Here is a 14657-nt window from a genome sequence, read left to right on the forward strand (position 1 = left end):
TAGCAACATCACTTTACATGAGCAGAGCCCGTGGGGAGAATCCTTTTTTTCTCCCCAACCTCATTATAAACCTAAACTACTTTCCCAGGCTGTATGTCCAGGTTTCCTCTGTTAAGGCAGGATATACATCAGCACGGAAGAGCTATTATTCTAACAAGTTAGCCAAAGAATCAGAGTCAAAGGAATTGCCAATTTGGAAAGGCCAGATGTCTAGTTAATCAAATAACAAATACTGAATTTCCATTTCTTAAGAAAACTGATAATGAATCTATACCTTATTCATACAGGTTGCCAGCGTTTATATCCACCACAGAGAATGTAATGATCCCACTGGCCACATGACAAGCAGAAAACACGAAACTGGTGTTACAGACTGAATGACTGAGTTCTGCCCAAATTCCTTTTTTTTTTTTTAAGATTTTATTTACTTATCCACGAGAGACAGAGAGAGAGAGAGAGAGAGAGAGAGAGAGAGAGGCAGAGACCCAGGCAGAGGGAGAAGCAGGCTCCATGCAGGGAGCCGGATGAGGAACTCGATCCCCAGTCTCCAGGATCACACCCTGGGCGGAAGGCGCCGCTAAACCACTGAGCCACCCGGGGCCGCCCCTCCCCCAATTCCTATGTTGAAACGCTACCCCCACAATGAGATGGTGTTAGGAGGTGCGACCTTTGGGAAACGATTAGGTTTAAATGAAGGGATGAGGGTAGAGCCCTGTGATGTGACTAATGTCCTGAAAAGAGGAAGAGACAGATTAGCGCTCTCCACCATGTGAGGGTATATAGCAAAAAGACAGCTGTCTGCAAAACACAGAGAACTCTCACAGACACTGAATACACTGACCCCTTGATCTTGGATATTTCAGCCTCTAAAAACTGTGAGAAATAAGTGTTTTAAGCCAGCAGTCTACGGTATTTTGTTATAGCAGCCTGAACAGACTAAGACAGCTGGCACGAGCATCTTGAAATCACTGCTATTTTTTGAAGTAGAATAGTATCTGGAGATTATGATTTAGTCATAACCTTGTGCAATGCATAAGGTTCACTTTATCTTTTTAAAATTTATTTATGAGAGAGAGCAATAGAGAGCGCACGAGTGAGGGGAGAGGCAGGAGGAGAGAATAAAGTAGATTCCCCATTGAGCATGGTTCAATCTCAGGACTCACGAGATCATGACCCAAGCCAAAACCAAGAGTCGGACACTTAACTAACCGAGCCACCCAGGTGTCCCTGGAAGGTTCATTTTCTTATTACTGTGACAGGTAACTTTTGATCTAGATTAAGTAGTTATCCTTCTCAGTTAAATTTGCTCATTTGTCATTCCAAGTTTCCTTAGGCATGTCCTAAGTGTCCAGCAGTAGCTGTTGACATGCTGGTATCTATGATAGAAACACTGCACAAATGGAAAATGCCAATTTCCTATCGGTGCCAGACACTTCAAGTTGAAAATCGGTTCATTCTAATAATCATTAAACTTTTCTTCTATCCACTGCATGCAAAGTAAAGCTCTTGGAAGTTCGTCAAAGGTAAAACATCTGGCACTCGGGTGAATGCTATTAAATTAAATTAATTAATTAAGCAGGCTCCACAGCCAACGTGGGGCTTGAACTCACAACCCTGAAATCAAGATCTGAGCTGAGATCAAGAATTGGACATTTAACCGACTGAGCTACCCAGGCATCCCCTGAATGCTATTTTAAATTCAATCACAAAGTTCAGCATCGAAGATGAAATGTCTTTGCAATGAGCACACACAAATTTTGGTGCACCATGGTGTCATGTTAAAAATAGTCCTGGGGGGATCCCTGGGTGGCGCAGTGGTTTGGCGCCTGCCTTTGGCCCAGGGCGCGATCCTGGAGACCCGGGATCGAATCCCACGTCGGGCTCCCGGTGCATGGAGCCTGCTTCTCCCTCTGCCTGTGTCTCTGTCTCTCTCTCTCTCTGTGACTATCATAAATAAATAAAAATTCAAAAAAAATAGTCCTGGGATGCCCGGGTAGCTCAGTCGGTTAAGTATCTGCCTTGGCTCAGATCATCATCCTGGGGTCCTGGGAACGAGCCTTGCACTGGTCCCCTACTCATGCTCTCTCTCTCAAATAATGAAAAATAAAATCTTTTTAAAAAGTCCTATTAAATTAAAAATCTACTTAGGAGTAGAAATGTACTTTCTCAGGACACCTGGGTGGCTCAGTGGTTGAGCATCTGCCTTTGACTCAGGGCATGATCCTGGGGGGTCTGGGATCAAGTCCCACATCGGGCTCCTGTGGAGAGCCTGCTTCTCCCTCTGCTTGTGTCTCTTCCTCTGTATCTCATGAATAAATAAAATCTTAAAAAAAAAAAAAGAAATGTACTTTCTCATGAGTAGTATGGATCCTTGCATTCCCATCTTCCTTATGGCCTCTAAAAAGTATTCAGAATGCAAATTTGAGGTACTGATGTTAACCCTCACATTTGACACCGCTAATGTTAACAAGTAGACCAGATTGGGAAGTAAACACATATATCAGCCCAGATCCCCTCCCTCGAGCTTCTAGCTTCAGCAGCTTTCTACCACATTAGTTTGAATATACAAAATCTATTTCAAATCATCCTCCAGTCTTTTACATACCTTAGTTTGAAGTTAAGTATGTGCAGTTTTCCCGATCTCTGTTCCTCTTTTGAAAAAAGCTCATTTTAGGTAAAAAACGGATGAATTCAAACAACCATGGAACACATGAGAAGCACTACCCAAAACGTTCTACTAGACGGAACGTGACCTAGAGAATGCATCCCTAGTGGGGTTGCTCAGGACTGAAGGTCTCCTGACCAGTTACCTTCTTGACTTGACTGCTCAGGACCACTGCTCCCGTGGCAGAGGTTGTCTTTCAAAGATGACTGTCGGTTCTCTCATACTCTCTTACGACATAATGTTGACAATCACCCCATGGGGCAAGAGTGATGTTACGGATTTCCAAAGATGGGACATATAGGGCATTAAGGCTTCTTCTGGTTTTCTTGGATGCTCACCCTTAGAAGCCAGCAGCCACGCTCTGAGGAAGCCCAGGCTACGTGAAGGGGTCACATGGAAGTGTACCACTTGACCACAGCAGCTGGCCTTCCAGCTGACAATCAGCATCAACCACCAAACATGTCAGTGCGTTGGCCCCCAGGTGATTCTACCTTCAGCTTTAAAGTCACTTCTCAGACACTGGGAGCAGATGAGCATTCCGCACTGAGCCCTGCCCAAGAGCAGATTCATGCTAAATGACTTGTTTTCTAAAAAACAAACCAAACAACCCAAAAAAGCCCAAAAGAACAAAAAACCAATCGCCCCTACAGAATCCCACCCACTTTGAGATATAATTCACATATTACACACATAAACATATAACTCAATGACTTTTAGTGTATTTGGAGTTGCACAACCATCATAGTTCTGGAGCCTTCCATCACCCCTCGTGAGAGCCCTGACATCATTAGCAGTCACTCTCCATTTCCTCCAACACTCCTTCCAGCCCTCGGCAACCGTTAGCCTACTTTCTGTCTCTAGTGGATTTGCCTGTTCCAGCCATTTCATGTAAGCCAAATCATACACTAGGAGGTCTTTGGTGACTGGTTTCTTCCACTTTGCATATTTTCAAACATGTTTTGTCCACATTGTCGATGTTTTTTTCATCTTGTTCCTTTTTAATGCTATTCCACTATATGAATAGGCCACCTTTCATTTATCCACTCATCAGCTGATGGACATCGGGCTATTTCCACTTTTTGGCTACCAATATGAACATCCGCATACAAATTTTTGTGTGATGTTTTCACTTCTCTTGGTGACACCTAAGGGATGGAGGTGCCAGTTCATATGGTAACTCTAGGTCTTAGCTTTTGAGGAACTGCCAGTTTCCAGACCGTGCCTGAACCATTTTACATTCCCCCCCAGCAGTGGGGATTCTAGTTTCCCCACATCCTTGTCAACACTTATTATTGTTCATCTTTCGCTATGGCCATCCGGGTGGGTGCAAAGCAGGATCGCTGTGGTTTTGATTTATGTTCTCTGGTGGGTAATAATGTTGAACAGCTTTTCATGTGTTTATTGGCCATGTGTACATCTTCTTCAGAATAAAGTTTATTTAAATCTTTTGCCAGCTTTTTAAGTTGGATTTTATCATTGAGTTGCAAGAGTTCTTGTAGATACCAGTTCCTTAGGAGATATAGGACTTTTTTTTTCAATATTTTTTTCCCATTCTGTAGGTTACCTTTTCACTTTTTCTTAAAGATTTTTATTTTTTATTTATTCATGAGAGGCACAGAGAGAGAGACACACAGGCAGAGACAAGAAGCAGGCTCCATGCAGGGAGCCCGACGTGGGACTTGATCCCGGGTCTCCAGGATCAGGCCCTGGGCTAAAGGCAGTGCTAAATCGCTGGGCCACCCGGACTGCCCACCTTTTCACTTTCTTGATGGGATCCTTTGAAGCACATACATCTTAAATTTTGATAATGTCAAATTCTTTTCTGTTGCTGGTGCTTTTTTTTTTTTTTTAAGATTTTGTTTATTTACTCATGAGACAGAGAGAGAGGCAGAGACACAGGCAGAGGGAGAAGCAGGCTCCACGCAGGGAGCCCGATGCGGGACTCGATCCCAGGACTCCAGGATCATACCCTGGGCCAAAGGCAGGTGGTCAACCGCTGAGTCACCCAGGGATCCTATAGTTTTAGTTTTTACATTTAGGTCTACAATCCTAGAGTTCATTGGGTGTGTGTTATGGTGTGAGGAGAGGGATCAACTTCATTCTTTTGCATGTGGATATCCAGTTGTCCCAGCATCAGTTGTTGACAACTATTATTTTCCTATTGAATTGTCTGGACATGCTTCTCTAAAACCAACTGAAAATATATGTAAATGTTTATTTCTGGACTCTCGATTCTATTTCATTGATCTATAAGTCTACCCTTATGCCAGCACCACACGTCTTATTATTATAGCTTTATGGTAAGTTTTGAAATAAAGAATCAGAGAACTCAGTCTTTTTATTCAAGATTATTTTAGTTATTCTGTGTCCCTTGAATTTCCACACAAATTTTAGGACTTATGAATTTCTGTTAAAACAAACGAACAAAAAACCAGTTGGACTTTCGGTAGAGATTGCATTGAATCTTCAGATTAATTGCAACTTGGAGGATTTTTGCCATTTTAGTCAACTCGATTTTAGGATGGCTAGTTGTGCAATGGTAACTGATACACCATCCCACTCAGGGGAGGAATCCATTTTATTGTGAAGACAAGGGACGGTGACTGCTTCTTAAGAGAATAAAATTTTGTCTGCAAGGTAACACCCTCTAGATGGCAAATAGGACATTTCTTAGAACAAAGACTTTCTGGTTGGTGGTTTGGTCTGACATTTCCAAATTGAGCTCTCTGTCTCACTTCAAGATCTGGAAGCTCCAACTGCTGACCTCTGTTGCGTGGCTAACTCCCAACTCCCTGCCCAGGGCTAGGTTGGGCTATTTGACTGGGAATGGTCAAATAGCCACCATCAGACCTGGGGTTTTTCTTCTTTAGCCTCAGGTGTCCCCTGCTTGGAGTAGGGGTTTGCCAAGGGAAATGGGGACCCCGACTGCCCATGTCACATTTCCACTTTCAACAGCAGGAGACCCTGGGCAAGGCTGAGAGTCTTAGAGATGACAAGGCGACAGGAGGCTTTCACCAGGACAAGAGAAAAGCCACTGGTGAAATTGAGAGGCTGTTAAAAATGTCACCCAACATCTTAGGGGGTCCCCAGGGGCATCTTTCTGCTTCTTGGTGGGGATGCTAACAGTAGGTTTTGCCCCAAGAACTCTATTTCTATTTCATGAAGTGATTCTGAATTAGAATATTTACTTTTGGGTGTATGGCCTCCTTTTCTTCTCCTATGACCAGCAGAGTGAGGAGACCTCAGTCCTGCCATTGACAGTTCAGGCTGGTTTCTGGACAGAGATCAGGAGGCACCCTCCTGAGGGCAGTGTGTGCTGCACCTCTGCCCTCTGGAGACTCCAGTTCACGGTCCTGCCTCCCTGGAGCAGGATGAAAACAGGTTGCAGACAGTAAAGGACACAGGTTCGTGGGGTTTACTCAGGGCCTAGATTACAGTTAGGTCAGGTGTCTGCTTTATTCAGACAGGAACTTCCCAAGTGGACAAGAGCCCCAACCTTTCCACATTGTGAAGGCAACTGGGAACCAGGTAGGAATCTAGAAAAATAATGCATCGATCCAGACAATCAAAAAAGTCCACTAAATCAGCTTAAGGCAGACTAGTTGGGATGAGAACAGAAGAGGTGACCTGAAAGAGAGAAACCTCTGGCAGGTGGAGGCGGGCCTGGCCCTAGCGGAAGTAGTTGGGACATTCGTGGGCGACCAGGTGCCAGGCTTGATCGAAGGCCTGCACCACGGCCGGTGCCAGGGGCCCTTCCTCAGTCGCCGCCAAGTTCTGGGCCAGCTGCTCCACGCTGGACATGCCCAGGATGACTGCGTCCCCACGGGCACCCTGCAAGGGGAGACAGCCAGATGGGACCACACTTGCGCACCATGGCGACCTCGGCCACACTTCCTCTATGTCTCGCCCCGCCCTCGCCAAGCCTTGGGCTCTGGTGTTTATTTACACTGAATATAGTTCCCCAAGGAACCTGAGATGCCTTCAGGGACCTTAACTATGTGACCACAAGCCCTGTCTTCTCTCCCTCTGCTGTCACGCTGCTCATCCTCAGACAGACTTAGGCTCAGAGCCCAGTTCTGAGACTAGCAGCCGCATACGGCCGCTTGGTTACACCACCTCCCTGTGACTCCAGCTTCTCGATCTTCAACATGGTTATGGGAACGAGACACCATGGCAGGCACTTGGCGCCCGTTTATTGAGAAACTACACTATGTACTTCAAACACCAAGCAACCGAATGGGCTGATGCAGGGAAAGGTTTTAGTTAGGAAAACAGGGGATGCCAAGGAGAGGGCAACCCCCAACTCCCACCAAAGAGTGAGGCTATTGAGTTCTGAGAAACCGTCTACCCCCTGCATGGCTGTGTGAACCCACTCCCTCATCTGTAGAAGTGGGGGAATGACACTGCATAGGGCCTGAGTACTAAGTACATGGACGCGCAGCCCTCGTCCTGGTTGGCTCAGTCGGTGCAGAACACAACTCTTGGCCTCAGGGTTGTGAGTTTGAGTCCTAACACTGGGTGTGCAGATGACTTAAAAATAAATTTCTTGTATTTATTTTCAAGCCCCATGACCAACATGGGCATGAATTTATGACCCTGCGATCAAGAGTCACATGCTCCACTGACTGAACCAGCCGGGTGTTCCCCAAATAAAGTCTTTGGGTGGGGGGGAGGGGAATGTACTACTTAGAAATCACGTAAAGGTAATTCTAGCTCTCCTAAAAGGGGTAGTAGTGCCCCCTCCAGGTGGGCTGGGTTACCTGGAGCTGGGAGTGGTGGTACAGCCACAGGAGGGCGGCCGAGGTCATGCTGGGGGCGCTGCTGCCATACGCAGCCTGCAGGGCCTTCTCCACCAGGGCAATGGCCTCAAAGTGGTGCTCCTTCCAGAAGCTGGGCAAGTGGGGAGGGTGGCACAAGGGTCAATAACATAAGATCACATTGAGGTTACAGCCACAAACCCAAGCACAGCAGCTATGCCCACCCAACTCTGCAGAGAAGAGGGACCAGTGATCTTCCAGCAGCATGTCTACTTTATTGGGCAGCAGAACCAGTGGGCACATTAGGCAGTTAAAGGGGTCTTACCAGAGTCCTCAAAAACATCTTTAACCTTTTCATGAGTTCTTAAAAACTCATAATGTCTGCCTTTACTTTACCTAGTGAAGCAAAGGTAACTAGTACCAGGGGCAAGATTGAGGCCTGGGGTCCTGAGCATCAATCTGGGATTCACTCTTTCCTTCAGGCAAGTGATAAGCACTTCTCAGGGAAGAGCTATGACTTGGAAGACCCGGTGTAAGATCTATGGATCTCCATTTGCTCACAGAGGTCCCGAGAAAACAAGAAATGCCAGAATTTGGTAATTTCTGCAGGAATCAAGAGACACAGGTCCAGACAGCAGGGAAGACCTGGAACCCCCAGGAAAGCAGCCTAGAATTTCTCCACTTCACCCTGCACCCCACCCACCCTGACGCAGCCCATCCCCAGCTCACCGATTCCTGTAGGTCTCAGCCCAGCTATTCCCAAAGAAGCGGCCCACGGGTTGTTTCCCATCCTTGTCCTCATACTTGTACTTGCCCGTCAGCAGGCCCCCTGCGGGAAGACCGCCGTCAGATCAGCAGGCCCACGCTGCTCCCAGAGGCTGTTCTGGACTGGGCAGAGGATGGTGGGGGGGGCCCAGGAGGGATGGAGGACACAGCCCACGCCTCTCAAATCCCTCCCTGCCTCCACTGTGTCAGGAATAGGCAGAGACGGGGCCAGGAATGGCCTCCCACCCCAGGGGGAGCCTGCCCCCCACCCCTGCAACCGCCCATACCCGCCAAAGGGTTGTAGGCATAGAACCTCAATCCAAAGTGCCTGAGGCAGGGAAAGAGCTCCGTCTCCACCTGCCGGGTGGTGGCGTTGTACATGCCCTGCAGGTAGAAGAGCCAGGAGAGGTTGCTTGTGTCAAGGGAAGGAACCCTAGCCACCTTCTTTTCTTCTTTATTATCTATTTGAGAAAGAGAACGTGTGCACATGTATGTGAGCTTATATGGGTTAGGGGGGCAGAAGAAGAGGGAGAGAAAAACTAAAGCAGATCCCACACTCAGCACAGAGCCTGATGTGGGGCTAAACCTCACAACCCCAAGATCAAACCAGAGCCATAACCAAGAGTTGGGCGCTTTAACCCACTGCGCCACCCAGGGCCCACTCCGGACCCCATCCCCAGCCTTCTTTTAAAATTATCAGTCAAAACCTGCCCAGGACTTTAGCAATGATTTCCCAAATTCCTAGTGGTGGTGGGGGATGGGGCGATAGTGTTGGGCCCAAGGCAGGGAAGCCGGGTGGCTATATCATTCCACAAACAGCTATTGTTGCCAGCTGTGGCTGGACACTGCCTTGCCACACACGAGCAAGTCCAGCCAGGTTTCTGCCTCTGCCTCCCACAGGTGTTAGCGTCAGACTAAACACAAAGAAAGAAGTCGCCATCGTTAGTTGAATGGATAAAGGAGTACTGCTCAGCCATGTAAAAAAGGATGAAGTCTTGCCTTTTGTGACAATATGGGATGACCTACAGAGTATGATGCTAAATGAAATAAGCCAAAGAAAAATACTGTGTGATCTCACTTATATGTGTAATCTAAAAAACAAAACGCAAACACAAAAAAGCAGAAACAGACCCATATACACAGAGAACAAACTGCCAGCTGTTGGAAGAGACGGGTTCGGGGATAGGCAAAAATGGGGGGCACCGGCTTCTAGTTAGGGAACCAGTAAGTCACAGGGATGAAAGGCACAACAGAGGGAATAAGTCAATGGTATTGGACTGGCTCTGCATGTTGACCCTGTAGCTACCACGCTGATGGTGAGCACAGCGTAACATAGACTGTTATGCTGTAAACCTGAGACTAAAATAATTATATCAATTATACTTCAATTAAAAGGATACACAAAAAGAAGATAGGTGGTCACTATGGAGGTGGGTTCTGGGATTACAGCAGATGCTCACAAATACTCCCTAAATGCATAAAGGTGATGTCTAGATACTGGAGGCTCTGCTGGGGCATCGGGAAAGGCTTCCAGGAGACGAGCCACCTCAGTGAGGCCTGAGCACTTACTTCTCTACCAGGGAGAAGGGGAAGAGTGGTCCAGGCTAACGCACTTGGTGAGAGAGCAGGAAGGAAGGGGCCAAGGAACACACGCAGGCGGCAGGGCAGCCAGGGCCAGAGGGAGCAGGTGCCTCCTGGACAAGCTAAAGGGCTTGTACGACAGCCCCATGGCACCTGGGAGCACCTCCAGGCAGTCAGCAGGGGAGTGGCGGGGATGGAGAGGGCACAGGAGGCCGTCGGAGGGGCCAAGAGAACCCGGGGATCAGCAGCAGCCCTGCAGACAGGCGCCTGAGGCCCTGGCCCTCACCTGGTACACGGTGGGCAGGACCCAGCCGTTGCTCCTGCAGAGGGTGCAGATCTCGGCCACCTCCCAGGCGGCATAGTTGGAGAGGCCCAGCTCCACGAACTTGCCCTGCGGGGGAGAGGTCCCCGTCAGAACCCACCGCGGCCCAGGACATTAGAAAGGGGAGACAGGGGCGGGCCCCGTGGGGCTGGGGTCTGTCCCCAGCTCTGCTCTGGGACTACCCTGGTGCCTCCCCTCTCCTGGGTGATGACAGGGCGAGGAGAGGAGCAGCAGACCACCTCCTGGAGCTTGGGCCTGGCCTCACCTCCTGGTGCAGCTGGTGGCAGGCCCGCAGCGTCTCTTCCACGGGGGTGTCGTGGTCAGGAGCATGTAGGTAGAAGAGGTCCACCCTGGAGCACTGCAGCCGCTTCAGGGATGTGTCCAGCTGAGTCCGGAGACTATCAGGCTTCAGGGACTTCCCTTCCCAGGGATTGGCCTTGGTGGCAATTTTCACTTTGAGGGGAGCAAGCAATGGTTAAGAGGCTTATTATATGATTGCCTAAATTACTTCAGTTTTCTGAGCCTCAATTCTTTAATCTGTAAAATGGGGGTATAACAATGGTACTGCCCTCATAGGGAGATCATGAGCATTGTATAATGACATTTACGTCATCAATGCTCACTGCTGTTATAATCGCTAGTATTAGTCACCAAACTGCTGGCCACACCAGGCCTTGCCTAGAAGCACACTTATTCTCTGCCCTCAAGGAGCTCATACCCTAAAGGTGATATTACACTAAGGTAAGTACAATAGAGAAAAGCCTCCCCGGCACTAAAGGAGCCCAGAGTAGAGGAGTGTGGCCATCCTGGGAATTCCAGGGTAGGCTTTCTATAGTCATGACCCAGGAGCTGAGTCTCTTAAGAATGAGTCCAGGCCGACATGGAAGGATGGGAAGCACATTCTGGACCCTGGGAACATGGGCAGAGTCACAAAGGCAAACACACAGTCCATGGAGGCCCATCCCTACAATTCGGAGTTATAAGAGCATCAACTCCAGGCAGAGAGCGATGGGACAGGGGACAAGAAGAGAAGCGTGACAGACCTAATTGCAAATGCTTTTTTTTCAAATACTGTCAACCAAAGCTATGCTCACTGTGTCTGAAGTCGGGAGGGAATTCAAGGGGGCAGGCCTGGACACAGGGAGGCGAGAGGCTGCCTGGAGAACTCTGCAGAGATGCAGCTGCCTGAACAGGTGCCGCTGGCAGAGATCAATCTGAGAGGTACAAGGCAAAAGGAGCAGAAGCCGGTTGCAGATGCCCTGCCCCTGCACTCAGGGCAGTGTGCGTCTGTGCATCCACTGCTGACACACGATCCCCATGAGGACGGGATAGTGTACCGCCACGCAAGCAGCCCAGAAGGGCTAGAGCGCGCCAGATGTCTGGATTCTACACTTCTCACACTTGGCAAAGGCAACTCTGCAGGTCAGAGAGGAGGCACATGGCCACTTGGGATGTAGGAGAGAACCAGGCCCACAGCTTCTTGCCCACATTTTCTCCATTTCCCCCCACAATTCTCAAATCCTCTGCACTCCTGGTGTGAACTTTGCTTAAGTCCAACCTGTGGACTTTGGCTCTGCGAGTGCCCAGGCTCAAGGACACAGGGAAGGGCTGGGAAGAGAAAAACCAATTCAGAAACTGAATCTTCGTTGTTAAGGGGGAGGCAACAGGGTTAACCAGAACTCGTGGGTCTGAGATACAGCTTCCTCCAGCCCCACCAAGCTATGAACCGAAGGAGGACCCAGAGGGGCTCCCGCACAAGAGCTGGGAAGGACAGAAGAGCAGCAGAGGATGTTTGTAAAAATATGAGTGAACGTTTACTGGGCCCCACTGATGGGAGAAACAAAGGCAAAAGAAAAAATTAAATTTCCTTACTGACTACAGTCTATTGACAGGTCCTTTTTTTTTTTTTTTTTTTTAAAGATTTTATTTATTAATGAGACACACAGAGAGAAGCAGGCTTTTTGCAGGGAGCCTGATGCGGGACTCGATCCTAGGACCCTGGGATCACGACCTGAGCAGTCACTCAACCACTGAGCCCCCCAGGTGCCCCTGACAAGTCCTTGAGACAGGCAGAGGGACATTTCTCTAGGGACTCAGCAGCCTCAATGTTAATATTTTGCTAAGGGCAAGAGGCAATCTTTGTCTGCCCCCCACCCCCAGGATACTGTAGGTCTACTTTTTAAAAAAAATTTTTTTTAAGATTTATTTATTTATTCATTCAGAGAGAGCGAGAGAGAGGCAGAGACACAGACAGAGGTTGAAGCAGGCCCCATGCAGGAAGCCCGATGCGGGACTTGATCCCGGGTCTCCAGGATCATACCCCAGGCTGCAGGCGGCACTAAACCGCTGCGCCGCCGGGGCTGCCCCCCCCCCGCCCCCGTAGGTCTACTTTAACGTATAAAAATAAAAATTCCTGGGCAGCCCCAGTAGCGCAGCTGTTTAGCCCGCCTGCAGCCCAGGGCCTGATCCTGGAGACCCAGGATCGAGTCCCACGTTGGGTTCCCTGCATGGAGCCTGCTTCTCCCTCTGCCTGTGTCTCTGCCTCTCTCTCTCTCACTCTGTATCTCTCATGAGTAAATGAAGTAAAAATCTTTAAAAAAATAAAATAAAAAATAAAAATAAAAATTCCTTTGGAAACTTCCTTGATCTCTACCCCCCTCCCCACAAGATACATGTTAGCAATCATCCAACAAGCCTATGGCTCACTAACATATATCTGAAGGGTCTCATGATTGAGTTTATACTAAAGAGTAAAACTTTTCCTTTAAAAAATTTATATTTTTTAACATTTTTACTAATTTTTAAAAGAGATTTTATTTATTTATCCATGAGAAACATACAGAGAGAGGCAGAGACACAGGCAGAGGGAGAAGCAGGCTCCCTGCAGGGAGCCCGATGTGGGACCCGACCCAGGTGTCCAGGATCATGACCTGGGCTGAAGGCAGGCGCTAAACCGCTGAGCCACCCAGGGATCTCAGATTTATTTATTTTAGAAGGGAGGAGCAGAAGGAGGAGAGAGACCCTTAAGCAGACTTTTTCCTAATAATAGCTAGCCCCCTCAAGGTCCTGGAAATCCAGTGTCCAAAATACCTTGGAGGTTTGTGCTGACCCTAAACCCCTGTCAACTTGAAAGAATAGAACCAGTCACCCATCCCAACCCCAGTGCTGCTCTTTCTGCCCACGGGTCCTACCCCCACTCTGTGCTTTGATAAAAAACACCTTATTTTGCACCAAAGAAGTCTCAAAAATTATTTCCCGGCTGTCGGCTCCAAATCCCAACATTTTCCTACTCACTACCATGTGCCAGCCACCCTCCTCGGCACTTCCAACGGCGTCAGGCTAATGAGGGACAGAGTCCCTGCGGCGCACATCCATCCACCACCCAAGTCGCACCTGTCTACAGGTTGTCCCTCCACATACCAGACGCTGCATTTCCAAGCCTGGTCTGCACAGCTGTGCCCTCGCCCTTCAATGCCCCTTTCTCCCATTCTCTTCCCAGCAAACTATTTTTTTTTTTTAAGATTTTATTCATTCATGAGAGACACAGAGAGAGAGAGAGAGAGGCAGAGACACAGGCAGAGGGAGAAGCAGGCTCCATACAGGGAGCCCGACGTGGGACTCGATCCCAGGTCCCCAGGATCAGAACCTGAGCTGAAGGCAGATGCTCAAGAGCTGAGCCACCCAGGCGTCTCCCGCAGCAAACTTCAACTGACCCTTTAAAGGCCCAGTTGTGGTGTTCTCCGAACCTTCCCTAGTGCTTCTCCTGGACCCCTTGATCCCCCCAAAGTGCTTCCTCTTCTGGGCTTCAACCCTTCCCATTAGACTGTAAGCTCCCTGGGGTGGGCCGGAGCCACCTGCAGCCCAGAACAAACCTCCTCACTCCGAATGTTCCATCCCAGCTCCCTCCCCGCCTGCTCTGTGGCCTAGATGCAGCTGTCTCCGGGGTGGGGGGGGTGGGGGCGGGGCACTGCCAACTGCAGGGAGCAAAGTCTAGGCGCTGATGAAAGACCAGGATGAGAAGAGGGTGCTGCTCAGGGAGCCACGGCGTGGGGGGGGAGGAGGGCAACGCCGAGAGGGGCGGGTTGGGGCACCTGGCAGGGCTGGAGGGGGCAGCGCCCGGCTCTGGAGACCACCGCCTTCGGGAGGGGGCCCGAGAAAGCGAGGCGGGGAGGAAGCGCAGGACTGGACCAGGCTCCGGAGCTGCACCCCCAGGGGAAGGTGGGGACAAAGCGGTGTCCGGGGCGACAGGTGCACGGGCCTGAGGACCGGGGCGGGGGGGGTCACCTGTGCAGTCGCCGCCGCGCAGCCCGAGGCCCAGGCCGCCCAGGATGCTCTCCGACTGGCCGTCGCTGTACATGAAGGCCGTGTCCAGCTCCGTGTGGCCGCGCTCCAGGAAGGCGCGCACGGCCGCGGCGCTGGCGGCGGCGTCCATGCGGCGCCCCATCTCCATGGTGCCCAGCACGGTGGCGGGCCGCGCCGGGGTCCCCGAGGCGGCCCGCGACGGCGACAGCGGACGGGACATGCGGCGGCGGCGGCGGCGGCGGCGAGGCGGCGGCGCGAAGCTCGG

General features: G+C 49.8%; 1 protein-coding gene across 1 annotated transcript; it reads right to left on the minus strand.

The window, feature by feature from the left end:
* Positions 1-4983: 4983 nt before the first annotated feature.
* Positions 4984-14612, minus strand: AKR7A2 (aldo-keto reductase family 7 member A2). Its single transcript, XM_055332779.1, has 7 exons — positions 14375-14612; positions 10356-10543; positions 10055-10159; positions 8475-8571; positions 8152-8251; positions 7426-7555; positions 4984-6496 (listed from the first exon to the last, which is right to left on the minus strand). The coding sequence occupies exons 1-7, from the start codon at positions 14610-14612 to the stop codon at positions 6335-6337; spliced, it is 1020 nt and encodes a 339-aa protein (XP_055188754.1). The 3' UTR covers positions 4984-6334.
* Positions 14613-14657: the final 45 nt, after the last annotated feature.

The sequence above is a fragment of the Nyctereutes procyonoides genome, unplaced genomic scaffold (assembly GCF_905146905.1).
Source record: "Nyctereutes procyonoides isolate TBG_1078 unplaced genomic scaffold, NYPRO_anot_genome, whole genome shotgun sequence".
Classification (NCBI taxonomy): domain Eukaryota; kingdom Metazoa; phylum Chordata; class Mammalia; order Carnivora; family Canidae; genus Nyctereutes; species Nyctereutes procyonoides.

Excerpts from the sequence above, each read along its gene's own strand:
- AKR7A2 (XM_055332779.1), bottom strand. The coding sequence starts at position 14,612 with ATGTCCCGTCCGCTGTCGCCGTCGCGGGCCGCCTCGGGGACCCCGGCG. Across the intron at positions 10,160-10,355 it reads GCCACCAGCTGCACCAGGAG|GGCAAGTTCGTGGAGCTGGG; the intron begins GTGAGGCCAGGC and ends TCTCCCCCGCAG. Across the intron at positions 6,497-7,425 it reads ACCACCACTCCCAGCTCCAG|GGTGCCCGTGGGGACGCAGT; the intron begins GTAACCCAGCCC and ends CTCCCCTTGCAG.